Source organism: Scylla paramamosain, chromosome 5 (assembly GCF_035594125.1).
Source record: "Scylla paramamosain isolate STU-SP2022 chromosome 5, ASM3559412v1, whole genome shotgun sequence".
NCBI classification, from domain to species: Eukaryota; Metazoa; Arthropoda; class Malacostraca; order Decapoda; family Portunidae; genus Scylla; species Scylla paramamosain.
The window spans coordinates 28,548,340-28,562,555 of record NC_087155.1 but is presented as its reverse complement, the minus strand read 5'-3'; the positions used below and the strand labels follow the sequence as shown (position 1 = coordinate 28,562,555).

The 14,216-nt window shown below is 38.3% G+C and overlaps 1 protein-coding gene across 2 annotated transcripts in view; it reads left to right on the top strand.

Annotated features, from left to right (window-relative positions):
- Positions 1-5,434, top strand: part of LOC135100790 (glucose dehydrogenase [FAD, quinone]-like) — a 15,929-nt gene extending 10,495 nt beyond the window's left edge. For both annotated transcript variants that reach the window (XM_064004112.1, XM_064004113.1), the window contains exons 8-14: positions 375-488; positions 688-847; positions 1,423-1,583; positions 2,437-2,614; positions 3,473-3,546; positions 3,645-3,796; positions 4,268-5,434. In XM_064004112.1, the coding sequence (XP_063860182.1) occupies positions 375-488; positions 688-847; positions 1,423-1,583; positions 2,437-2,614; positions 3,473-3,546; positions 3,645-3,796; positions 4,268-4,400 (972 nt within the window). In that variant the 3' untranslated portion in view covers positions 4,401-5,434. The remainder of the gene's footprint in view (positions 1-374; positions 489-687; positions 848-1,422; positions 1,584-2,436; positions 2,615-3,472; positions 3,547-3,644; positions 3,797-4,267) is intronic.
- Positions 5,435-14,216: the final 8,782 nt, after the last annotated feature.

Genomic DNA, 14,216 nt, shown 5'->3' with positions numbered 1-14,216 from the left:
ACGGAGAAAAGGTAATTTTTCTTCCATTACGTTTCTTTTAACTAAAACTCATTGAAAAGTTGTACCAGCACACGAATTATTTGAAAACACACACACACACATACACACACACATACACACACACACACACACACGCACACACACACACACACACACACACACACACACACACACACACACGACCGTAGATGAATCACACACACCACGACATGATACGTAAAATTTGCCACATGCTACTGACGCCTATATTATAAATAGCAGTAGTAGTAGTAGTTAATAGTATATAATAGTAGCTGTAATTGTCGTAACATTGATGGAAGTAATAATGGCGTGGTATCCACCGTTTCTAAATGGTTTTCTTATCACCACCGCAGAAGATAAGTGTGGGTGTGCGTCGCGAGGTGGTGCTGTCGGCGGGGGCTTTGGGGTCCCCGCACCTCCTACTGTTGTCCGGTGTCGGGCCTGGCAGACACTTGAAACAACACAAGGTGAGAGACAGGTCACTCCTGCGGCTGTGTTTATAAAATTTGTGGCGTTATGAACAGCATCGCTTAAGGAAGTCAGTCTTCTTTTCTTTCCTTTTATTCAGCTTGTATTTGTCGAAGTGAACTTATATATACATTCCAAACTTACTAATGTTCTGCTATGGCTACAAAGGGCAGTACACACCAAGTTCTTCATCCGCAGGTGAAAATGGTTAGGCACCTGCCTGGTGTCGGACAGAATCTCCACGACCACGTGTCTCTCAACGGCCTCAGCTGGACCCTCCCGCGTGCCGAGGAAAGCTCAGTGCAGCCCTTGCGGTTAACTATCAATGACGTCACACAGTACATAAAAAATAGAGAAGGTCAGTCACGTTTCCTCACTATTCCTTCACTGCTTAGTTGAGCGAAACTGATGGTTTTCATCTGATTCTTAATATTTTTTTCAAATTTCTCATTATTATTCCTGACGACTGGGTGTCATCTGCAACAAACTGACGTCAAGGTGTTCTCTCTGTTAATTCTAGATACAAGGTAGGCGACAAGGGAAAGGTATGAACATATTATAACACACCACTGGTTTATGAAAAAAAAAAAGTAAAAAAATCGGAAGAATTCTAACTGAAATGTGCGATTTACAATCTTTTAATCCAAAACTCTGCCAATTACATTATACACCAAGTACTAGAAGGTATAAAGGCTAACATCATTCTATTTGAATTCTGGAATTTAAAAGCATTCCACGCTTTATTGTCTCACTCAGCAATCCAACACTGGAGACTTCTCATAGCGCTTTAGTAAAGTTTAAAAACGAACATGAATAGGCTCACATGCAGAACACAATGAGAGACAGATAGACAAGATCGATTATTTAATAATATAAGTAATCATCATCTTGAAATAAGTAGTCTAAGAATGTATTTATCCACGGTACCAACAGGCAGGTTAGCTCGGCCTCCGGCGGATGTGCTGGACGCGTGGGTCAAGGCCAGCCCAATGGGAGACCCACTATGGCCTGACATTCAAATACTTCTTTTCGGTGCTACCGTCGCCCAGGACTACGGAATCTTTAGTCCCGCTGCCTACAACTTTGACGCCTACGTGAGTGTTCCCATCGAGCAGGCAGTATGTTCAGGGCCGCTGCGTTATGGCCCCACTTGCTTGCCACAATGAAGTGGAAATTTAACTTGTAGCCAGTGAACGCTGTCTGTGGTGTAAGCCAGAAACTGCCTTGAATTGTTTTTCTTATCGCTTCTTCCAAAACCATTTATCCGAAAGACGTGGAAGACTGAAGAAAAAGGCCAAGAGAGAGAAATCTATAAGGAATAGTAAAAAGCACTGAGACAGAAGCCTCAACAATCACGTGCAGGAGAGGCACGTTTGGGGCAAGTACCTGTGTAATCTGCAAGGATAAGATGTTCTCCTCATATCAGTTATTTTATTTTACTTTACTTATTATTATGGAGCGGCCCAGCATTTCTGGGGAGACTGGCTGCCGTAAACACACACACACACACACTCTCTCTCTCTCTCTCTCTCTCTCTCTCTCTCTCTCTCTCTCTCTCTCTCTCTCTCTCTCTCTCTCTCTCTCTCTCTCTCCTTCTAGACATTAGGGATATGGTTTGCGAATTCATATGATCTGAGAGATGAATTCAGTCACATTGGAAATGCTATGAAAGGTTACTCTTGCAACATTTGCTTAGAGTATGCACTCTGTAGTTTATGCACAACTTTAGATTTCTGTAAGGGGCATAGCTAACCTATACGTACATACTCATTGCACACCTACAGTAAATATATGTATACGTACGTGACATTCTCTTATGTATGTGTGATACATATGAGAAAAGGTGAAAATATTGAAAACTTCTTGCAATAAAAATATCAACAGACAACTAAAACCTAGCTAAAATACAGTTAAATAATTATGAACACAACATGTCTTGATTTTCAGAAAATAAAGAATTACCATGGTGAGATTTATGGGGAGAGAGGGTTCACTATGAGGCCCATCCTGCTGCGTCCTAAGAGCCGAGGTGCCCTCACTCTCCGCTCCAAGGACCCGCGAGAAGCGCCCTTAGTGGACGTGGGTTACCTCACGCATCACGACGACGTGGCCACACTGGTAGAAGGTGAGCAGGAAAGGCAGGCGTGGCAGGGCTGGAGTGACGTGTGTACCGAGAGAGGGTCAAAGGAAAAATTCATACAGCTATACCTAGCAGTGATACTGAGACAAGTGTTGTGTTGCTGACATGTAAAGAGGAAGAAAGAAGAATGTGAGTGGAATGTAATAATTTTTGAGGGAGATATGAAAGAGTGATAAGAAAAAATGTCTACTATGGACATACCGTTTCATAAAAAAATAACGAAGAAAATGTTGAAAGATAAAAGGCTAACCGAATAGAATAAAAAAAAAAAAAAATTGAAGTATATAATTTACATACGTACAGTCGACCACGGTAAAACCTGTGCCAGGCATGCTCAATATATTCAGTAGCGACGCATGTCACCTACCTGGCGAAGGCTGTTGTTTTCTGTGATTGGTTAAACTCCCTCAAAGCTAAGCCTTGAGTCTTCACCCACTTGACCTGCCACATCTAGTCCATGGTTATATATGATAGGTTAGTGAAGAGGATGATGGGGGTCCGCACTGATTGGAAATGGACGGGATATGGACCAGGTGGGGGAGGTGAAGTGGGTGGAGGTTCAAGGCTTATCTTTGAGATAGTTTAATAAATCACAGGAAAAAAAAGTCTTCATCAGGTAGGAGGTGACACGCGTCGCTACTGAATATATGGAGCAGGACTGGCACAGGTTCTACTGCATCCGACTGTCCGTGAGTATTTCACACAGGTTAGTGTACACTAGGGATTCCGGGAAATTGATGACAGCATGGGTTTATAGGTCTGATTTAGTGTGGCTTCATTGTAAAGGCTCTACAATGCTGCCGGACCTCGAAGCACAATAACGACACACTCTTCCTCCTGCAGGTATCAAACTGACTCTGGCCTTGGGTAATACGTCTGCTCTCCGTGAAGACATCGGCGCCAAGTTCTTCAGTAAGGTACGAGTGGGCACTGATTCAAGAGAATGAGACACTTGTTATCATGTGGCAGTGAAGATGATATTGACATAACCGTTTGCATTCTCAATCTGTGGTAGCCCCTGCCGGAGTGCGCTTCTGAGCCTGTGGGCAGCGACGCATACTGGAGCTGCTACGTCCGCCATATGAGCTCTACCTTCTACCACATGGGTGGCACCTGCAAGATGGGACCCAAATCAGACCCCATGGCTGTTGTTGACCATAGATTAAGGTATCATGGTTCTGTGTGTGTGTGTGTGTGTGTGTGCGTGTGTGTGTGTGTGTGTGTGTGTGTGTGTGTGTGTCGCTTTAAGCTTATTTTTCGAAGGATTAATTGGATGGGCGATCCTCGTCCCATGCTAAGGAAGACAGGAACCTCTAAGTAACACCCAGTATAGGATTGTACCACCACCAAGTGTTCCTCTTTGGTGTCACAATAAAAATTTTCTACCATTTGACGATCTCAGAAACACTATGGCCACCTTCTGAGAAAACTCTTATTTGTGTTTTCGTTTTCACTGCTTTGCTGAATTATCCACACACACACACACACACACACACAAGATTTATCAAGCAGGCTTGGTGTAGCAGTGGTATAGCTGTATTGCATTGTTGTCGTGGTAACGTAGTGGTAATGACGTTGGTGGTGTAACGGTGACAGTGGCGGCGGTGGTGATCAGAACCCATTTCCCTCCTCCCACAGGGTATTCGGGGTGTCGGGCCTGCGGGTGGTGGACGGCTCCGTCATGCCCTTTGTCATATCCGGCAACACCAACGCGCCCATCATCATGATAGCTGAGAAGGCAGCCGATATGATCAAGCAGCAGTGGGCGTGAAGAGAGAGAGAGAGAGAGAGAGAGAGAGAGAGAGAGAGACTGTGTGTGTCGTCTGCATCCTCAAGCCTAGAGCAGTGCTCATAGAAGCTCTGTGACAGTGCTATGTGGGCGGGTCTGGGCTGTGGAGAGGTGCCGGAAACCAAGCAGTGTGTGATACTGGTACTGACGGACCGGAGACAGCTGGTGCGCTGCGTGGGGCATTATCATTTTATCCAAGTAACTGCTTCTTTAAAATAAAAATTTTATATATATATATATATATATATATATATATATATATATATATATATATATATATATATATATATATATATATATATATATATATATATATATATATATATATACATAAATTTTTTCACATGACTACATGAATTTCTATGCTACTACTACTACTACTACTACTACTACTACTACTACTACTACTACTACTACTACTACTACTAATAATAATAATAATAATTTTAGTAGTAGTAGTAGTAGTAGTAGTATTGATACTATTGATACTGATTTATTTGGTCTAGATAAATGTGATTTTATAGAGAAACAGTAATAATATCAATTAGTCAATGAAAAACTCGTCATAATACAATAGTTTTGTCGTAAGTTAAAGGGATACGACTTTTTTTCTGAAATTTTACTGAATATAAGATTGGTCAGCATTTAAAGCAAAACAGGTATCCTGCATATGACTGTACAGTATCAACAAAGTTCATGGCTGTGCAGCACCTCTTGCCAGAAAGTGTGCGGGAGGTTAAACATTTGGAAGGCTGGATTTTCACACACACAGAATTTGGGTGATACTTTCACCGTTCGCATCAAGGTACATTTCTTGCTTCGCAATACTAGTCGATAATTATAATCAACGTATCACATTTGCTAAAAGCTAAAATAAAACAGGACTCAACATACCTGCAGTAATTTCACCTTTGATAGAGAAAGCAGCTTGGAGCTCTGCGATGATCATGTTGTAAAATGCTGTCCTTATAAATAAAGGGTCTCTGTATACTTCATGATATAAAAACTTGTTCGAACTATTTCTTTCATCATGCCCTCCATCTCCCAAGTCCACGAAATAGATGTTTTGATATAGCAATGCTTCAATTGTCTGTGTTATTATAGTACATAGTTTTATTACTATTATTATTATTATTATTATTATTATTATTATTATTATTATTATTATCATTATTGTTATAATTATTTCATGTATTTATTTATTCTTTACAGTTTTTACCACTTCTTTTCCTACTTCTCATGATCTTGCTGTTACGTTTGTTTAGCATGCCGTATTCCTTCATAATACAAATTACATTGTTAAGCAGTATTAGAATATATATATATATATATATATATATATATATATATATATATATATATATATATATATATATATATATATATATATATATATGTGTGTGTGTGTGTGTGTGTGTGTGTATGGTGAATATAAATGGTAAAACAAAAGAAAAAAAAAAGTGTTTAACCTCAGAAAGGCAGATATACACCGCTCTCGAGTTGAGCCTGGGGCTTCCCGTTTGCCGAGCGCCTGTGTATGTTGTTACACCACAGTACACTCATATCTATACAAAAAGGAAAACAAAATCCAATAAACATAATAATCCTGAACCGAAGCCCGAATCTCGAATCTCCGCGGCTGAGTCAGAAGTCAGTGCTTTGCTCTCACTTGCCAGTTGCCTGTGTCTGTGGTGTGTCTGTGATGGGGCGGCTGCCTTCTCACCACTCACTATCTGTCACGTATGTGAAAACCTCTAATTAAATCTGCGGCGTGTGATGGACCTTTCGAAAGTCATCACAGCGGTAGGAAAAGATCAGTTCACCATTTATCGTGATTTGAGCAACATCCCGGAAGAACAGAATCACCCACGGCTGCTGGTGAGTACCACACTTTGATATACGGTAAAGATTTGTATTTTTTGCCTTAATTCTTTACTTTCATAGGCGCGGTGTGTATATAATTTATATGTTGTGTACAGTAAAATATTGACAAACTAGGCCTTTTCCGTCTTCCACGCCAAGCCTTAACAAGTTGTGTCTTTTCATCTCTTGCTATTTATCATCCCTTCCCTTTCCCGTACCCCATGGTTATATCATCGCTGTTACTGGTATCGTAAATGTATTTGTTTCACAAATTGCATCGTCTTAGTGTAATGACCCCCGCCCCCTGTCTCTCGAAAGCCAGGAGTTATTATTATTTTTTTTTTTTTTCTAGTTGGTGAGGAAATATCTACACTCGCTGATTTATGGTCTTTTTTTTTTTTCCTTCACTTGTGGTAGCGTTAATACTAATTCACACGTCATTCATATTACACCAGGTAGCATAAAGTATCCTTTTAGTAGTGTTGAAGATTTCATTACAATAGTGTAAATACTGGCCTAACTAATCACTTGACATACTTCACACATTCACCAATAACAATAATGGGCATTAGTGTTTGGCTATTACATGAGTGTACAGTCTCATTCACCTGGCGAGGGTGGTATTATTCACGCACATGACTTGAAAAATAATTCACTGGTGCTTTCATGAGAATAAACAATCTCCTTATTGCATTTTCCTATAACCCTGGTATAACACAGCTTAATCAGCATTCCAAGGGCCGAACCAGGTGGTTATGTCCCCGTATGATAACGAGAAATACTATGCAACCTTAATAATCCGTGAACTAAACTCTCCGTTCTCACACTATTAAGTTAGTATACGTAACCACACACACGTGGGACGCACAGACAGACTTCTCCTTTATCTCCACTGGTTTCCCTGTAGTGTAAGCAAGCCAAGGTCTCTCTGAGTGATATATTGATAAGAAAATATATCTACAAATATGAATAATAATTACTTCAAACTTAGACGTACCTGTAGAATAAGAAAGCCAAGATCTCTGAGCGAGTCAGGCCGGCGTCCCACGCTACGAACCTCCGTAGTTTTCAGCTTTAAGGTAATTCGCAAATTATTTGTTTCAACCACATAATAAACGTTTACATTAATTTATTCATATCATGACCTGGCGTATTTGTTCTTCTGAGTAACAAGGTGAAAAATTCTAGCCACAAGCTAATACCTTGTATGAAAATAATGCCTTTATTCATAAAGAAAATCGGTCATCCATTTCCCGCGGGCGCCAACATGTTATTTGTCTGTCTCGGGGATGTATGCATGATGTTATAACGACTAAATTTATCCAGTAATTCTCATACTAACTTAATTCTACTTATATTAGCCTAATATTACGTCCCGGCACTACATTAGTATTTCGAGTTACTGCTTTGTAACTCCCTTGAGCCAGTCAATCCAAGACCAGTGGTAAATACGTACTCCATGCAGTAACTACAGTAGTTATTCCCAGAATATGATTACGGTTTTACTGTACTGTGTTTGCAAACTTGCCAACAGTGAATAGCTGGCCAAGGCATTGTCATTCCCATGAACTGGATCTCACTATATGAGGTTATTTTGAAATTTCCCTACATCACCTGTTTTGGAAGTTCAAATAAATGTGCAGCTTCATGTGATACTCCCATTTACTTTATCTCTTCTTTATAAGTCAAAGTGTTTTGTACCAGCCATAGTACCCAAATAACAATGACAGGCTTTTCAAAACTAATCAAATGTTATAACAACTTAGCTTGGACATCCACTTTGAAATTGTACTAAGCAAAAGATACCGAGGGTTTACTTAAGGGATTTTTAGGATTAAATTGAATTTTGTCTTGACTCTGCTTCACATAGTCTCTTCTGCCTCCCATATCCAATGTAAAACAATGTCCTATTGTTTGTATGAAAAATTTGTGGATCAAATTTTTCAGTATGTCCAAAAATTAATAGGTAAATCTTTAGTGGACACTACTTGTGATTGGATGGCTGAAACAGTGGCATCATGTGAGTGGGTAAAGGCTGTATAAATAGATGCATTGAAATAACATATGCTGTTTTGACTCACAAATCCTACACATCATTTACAGTGCTTAGTGCCAGGCAGAGTTTGCTTCAGTCTTCAAAATTATTTTCCCTCATTATTATTAATTTTTTATGTAAATTTATTCAGTAAAATTGTTGCCTTTTGTGTAAGGTGACCAGAGTCCTGCTTTTAGGTGGGACAGTCCTGCTTTTTCATCATCTGTCCTGCTTGCAGCAAAATATCCCACTTTTTTTAATGTTTGTCCTGCTTTTTCATGGTTATCCTACTTAAGATGCAAAACTGATAATCTTATCAAACATTACTACTCGTATTTCATTAGCTGTTTATGAACTTTGTAGTGTACTCACGCAAGTGTGTATTTACCTAGTTGTATTTATCTAGTTGTGACATACAGGAAAAGAGCTATGCTCGTACTGTCTCATCTCCATATCTATTTTTATCTAACTTTGTCTTAACTTAATTTATCATATTTGCATCAACGACTTCTTTGTCCAAATCATTCCAGACCTCCACCTTTCTATGTTGACAGGCACTCTGAAATAGGCTTACTACTAGCCACTGTACCAAAGCTGAACAAGATTCAGGTTCATTTTCTGAGATTTTTTTTTTTAGGCGTGTCTTATAAGCCATCAAATATGGTATGCATAGGCGTCTTCTACAGTTCTTCGCAAGCTCCATGGAAACAGGCATTTTCTGACGCATCCCTTCCACACAAGTCTCCTGGGAGCTTTGGAATCTTACAACTACCCCAGGCCAAAAGCTTTCTAAGGGTTTGTGAGAATTGTGGATGGGCAGCAGGGTGGAGCTAAAGACAGCCACTCGCCAGCAGCAGCAAAGAGCATACCAGCAAAGAGATGCTTTAACATTTCATTACATAACTGCCATATAGTGTGAAAATACCAGCAAAGAGATGCTTTGACATTTCATTATATAGCTGCCATATGTATAGTATGATGCAGCAAGCTGTACTAGTCATATTTGGCCAATTAACCAGCATCATTTTGACCTGGAATGTCTTAACTAGACTACAGCATATTACTCTATGCCTTTCCTTTAAATGCTACAATCATTAAACAAGAATAACCAGTGTTTCTGCCTGTCTCTTTCCCTTGATCAGAAAAAAAAAAGAATCAGCTATATACAGTTACTTTTATTCGACTGACAATATCACAAGATCATGCACCATCAAGGAGTGAGCTTGCATACTTGCAGGGATCATACACCATCAGGGAGTGAGCTTGTGTGCTTGCAGGGGTCAGACATTGTCTGGGAGTGCATCTTTATGCTTGCATAGGCTAGACACCACCAGAGGGTGAGCTTGTGTGCTTACAGGGATCAGACACCATCAGGGACTGAGCTTGTGTGTGTGCTTGCAGGGATCAGACACCATCAGGGAATGAGACTGTGTGCTTGCAGAGACCGGACTTCATCAGGGAGTGAGCTTGTGTGTTTGCAGGTGGGAAGACACCAATAGGGCTGGCTAGACACCACCAGAAGGTGAGCTTGTGTGCTTGCAGAGGCTACACACTACCAGGGAGTGATTTGTGTGCTCATGGTTGTGTACTTACAGAGGCAAGACACTATCATTGTTTGCCTGCAGCGACGCTCAAGCTAGGGCGGCGAGCGTCTTAGACTCATAGCCTTGTAATCACAGCCTAACTCAGTGGTGGTACAATGGAATCTGTCCCTCTGGCCTTCGTTCCTGCTGGCCCTCAGCACCTCACGCCCGCCTGTCTTACCCTTAGGTCAGCAATAGTTCCCGGGTGACTCATTCCTCTACAGAAATCACTCTGTGTCTTGTCTACCTTATGCTCATGTCATCAACTTTACCATGTAAACACGACCCTCACTACCTGTCTACAGCTAAGTTGGCAGTGTTTGGGAGGGTGTAGCAGCGTTTGGGAGGGTGCGGCAGTGTTTGGGAGGGTGTGGCAGTGTTTGGGAGGGTGTGACAGTGTTTGGCAGGCTGTGGCAGAGTTTGAGAGGGTGTAAGAGTGTTTGGGAGGGTGTAGCAGTGTTTGTCCCAAGTTATAAAGTGAAAATCAGGAAACATGAATGGTATAATGCCAGGTGTGTAGAAGCAAAAAAAGAAAAGGACAGGGCTTGAAAGAAAATAATGAGACAGCTGAACAGAAAAACTAGAGAAGAATACAGAAAGGCAAGGAATGAATATAGTATAATAAGAAGAGAAGAAAGAAACTTTGAAAGTGACAGTAAGAAAATGCAAGGAAGAACTCAAACTCTTCTACAGATATGTAAATGGCAAAATGAAACATAAAGATGACATAAACAAGTTAAAAAAGGAAGAATTTATGAAGCTACTGAGGAGATGAGTGAAATAATGTATGAGAGTTTCCAATCTATGTTCACAAAGGAAACTTATTTTGTGGCACTGAAAATGATATCATAGAATGAGGAAATACAGAAGATGCAAGTAAAGAGACAAGAAATCAAGAAACCGCTGGAAAATGCCAGGTGTGTAGAAGCAAAAAAAGAAAAGGACAGGGCTTGAAAGAAAATAATGAGACAGCTGAACAGAAAAACTAGAGAAGAATACAGAAAGGCAAGGAATGAATATAGTATAATAAGAAGAGAAGAAAGAAACTTTGAAAGTGACAGTAAGAAAATGCAAGGAAGAACTCAAACTCTTCTACAGATATGTAAATGGCAAAATGAAACATAAAGATGACATAAACAAGTTAAAAAAGGAAGAATTTATGAAGCTACTGAGGAGATGAGTGAAATAATGTATGAGAGTTTCCAATCTATGTTCACAAAGGAAACTTATTTTGTGGCACTGAAAATGATATCATAGAATGAGGAAATACAGAAGATGCAAGTAAAGAGACAAGAAATCAAGAAACCGCTGGAAAAGCTGGATGTTAGAAAAGCTGTGGAATCAGATCAAATAAATGGATGGATATTAAAAGAATGCAGAGAACAAATGGAGGAACTCGCATGGGATATAATTAACAGCTCATTGAAGGAAGGAAAAGTACCAAGAGAATGGAAAAGAGTTAACATAGTGCTAGTATACAAAGGGAAAAATAAAATGGAACCATGAAATTACAAACCAGTATCACTAACAAGTATTGTGAGCAAGCTTTGTGAAATAGTAATTAAAGATAGATGGGTGCAATATTTAGATGAAAAGATAATTATAGAAAAGCAATTTGGGTTCAGGAAGGGAGATCCTGTGTCATAAATCTACTGAGCTTTTACACAGAGTGATAAATGGAGTGCAAGAGAAGGATGGATGAGTTGATGTGATATACTTGGATCTCAAAAAAAAACATTTGATAAAGTTCTCCACAAAAGCCTTAAGTGGAAGTTAGAGAATGAAGGAGGACTAAAGGGAGCAACATTGAGATAGATGGATGATTATTTAAAGGGGAGGGAAATGAGAACAATAATCAGAGATACTAATTCAGGTTGGCATGAAATGACAAGTGGGGTACCACAAGAATCTGTGTTGGCACCTACTATGCTTCAAATATATGCAAATGATATGGCAGAGGACCTAAATAGTTATATAAAACCTTTTTGCTAATGATGCAAAAATAATGAAAATAATAAAGGATGAAAATGACTTCAAGGAGTTAAAAAGGATATTGACAAGATATATGCATGGAGCTAAAGATGGAAGCTAGAATTTAATGCCAGAAAATGCTATGTGTTGGAAATAGGAAAAAGTAAAAAGAGACCTTCATGGAATTACAAAATGGGGGAAAAATAATAATGAAAAATAATGAAGAAGATGATATTGATCCAGGATATACTATCACCTTAAAAAGGCACATAAATGGAATATTCAGCTCTACATGCAGCTTGTTAACAAACATTAGGGTGGCGTTTAACTATTTAGATAAAGAAATTATTAAGAAAATGATAACAAGCATGATACTACCTAAATTGGAATATGCAGCAGTAGTTTGGGATCCACATAGAAAAAAAGATAAATGGCAACTGAAAAGAACACAGAGGATAGCAACAGAGATGTTGCCAGAATTGAAAGACTTAAGCTATGAAAAAAGGTCTTGAAGAGATGGGATTACCAACAATACAAAAAAGCAGAGAAAGGATTGACCTAATAACAATGTACAAATTAGTAAACAATATAGAAAGAATAGACAGAAATGACTTGGTGCCACAAATGGAGGAGGGAGAGAGACGGACGAGGGGACATGGGAAGAAAATAAAGAATAGTGGATGTTTGAGTGACATCAAGAAATACAGCTTCCTATATTGAACTATTGAAATCTGGAATGATCTGAAGGAAGAGGTGGTAATGACAAACAGTGTACACATGTTTAAAGAGAAACTGGATAAATATGGTTATGGAGACAGGACAAAATGAGCTTTGGCTCATGCCCTGTACAACTATATATATATATATATATATATATATATATATATATATATATATATATATATATATATATATATATATATATATATATATATATATATATATATATATGATTGAAAATACCATTAACACACTATGTAAGTAAACTTGCTACAGATTCTTAGTTCCTTTCTTTACTCTTTAATCTTGCCTTTACTGTTCCTCTTGTGACTGTTAACATCAGTCACTATCATTAATACTATCAGCCACTGTCACTACTATATATATATATATATATATATATATATATATATATATATATATATATATATATATATATATATATATATATATATATATATATATATATATAGTAGTAACAATGGCTGATAGAATTAATGATAGTGACTGATGTTAACAGTCACAAGAGGAACAGTAAAGGCAAGATTAAAGAGTAAAGAAAGGAACTAAGAATCTGTAGCAAGTTTATTTACATAGTGTGTTAATGGTATTTTCAATCATTAAAATGTAAGAAATTTTGGATATTTTGCATGGTATAAGTTGATACTGTACTAGGAGATCTGCTACTTCAGATATTTCCTTTCAAAGTAACAATAATTGTTTTCAAAAAAAGAAGAATGATTAAAAAGATATTAACAAACTCTACAGAAGGAACAGCTAATCTGTGTTGTATACCATTATGTATAAAGATGACAGAAGGTTAACAATAATTGTATTCTGAGGATAATGAGGATAGGTGTTGAAATCAAGGTAATGTAAATGAAATTTGGGATACATATTTAGATAACTAAACTAAATATCAGGAAATAATAATACTAAATGCAGCACGAGAGACTGAATCCAGAGATTAAAAATGTGCACCATGGAAGGAAAAATGTGATGTCACAAAGTATAATGAGAAATGATGAAGAAAAAATGGACATTCAACATTCATGCGATGCAGTGTATCAGGGAAAGTAAATTATGTGGAATGATGAATAGCTGAAAGATTAAAATGTAGAAGAAAATTGCAAGCACAGTAATCATCCTATAAATGGATGTATGACTGAACCTGACTCTTCATTTGTGTTGTTTCTATGCTGGTCCCACAACAAGCTTTAGGTACGTAAGTCATGTGTTGAATAACTTAAAAGCAGTATGGTGCACTTGCTTCAAAATTTTTTTTGTATTCTACATTGTTGCATTGATAGTGTTTGTACCCCAAGTTGTCTATAAATGACAAAGAGCACTTTTTAATAGGCAGAAGTGAGGCATGAAAGCAAGGTCATTTGTTTGCTTTTACCATAGAAGGGAGGGAAAGAGGACTAGATGAAAGGAACCCTAGATACAGGTATTTCCTCACCCTCATCTTTATTTATTAGTTTTTATTTACTTTTTTTTTTATCCTACTTCAAATCACAAATTAAGACCTTATCTTTGATATTTTGCCCTTTGCTATTTAAAGAAGGGAAGACTGGCCCTCTCATCATGGTAGTCAAGAATCAATATCTTTATGGACACTTACCA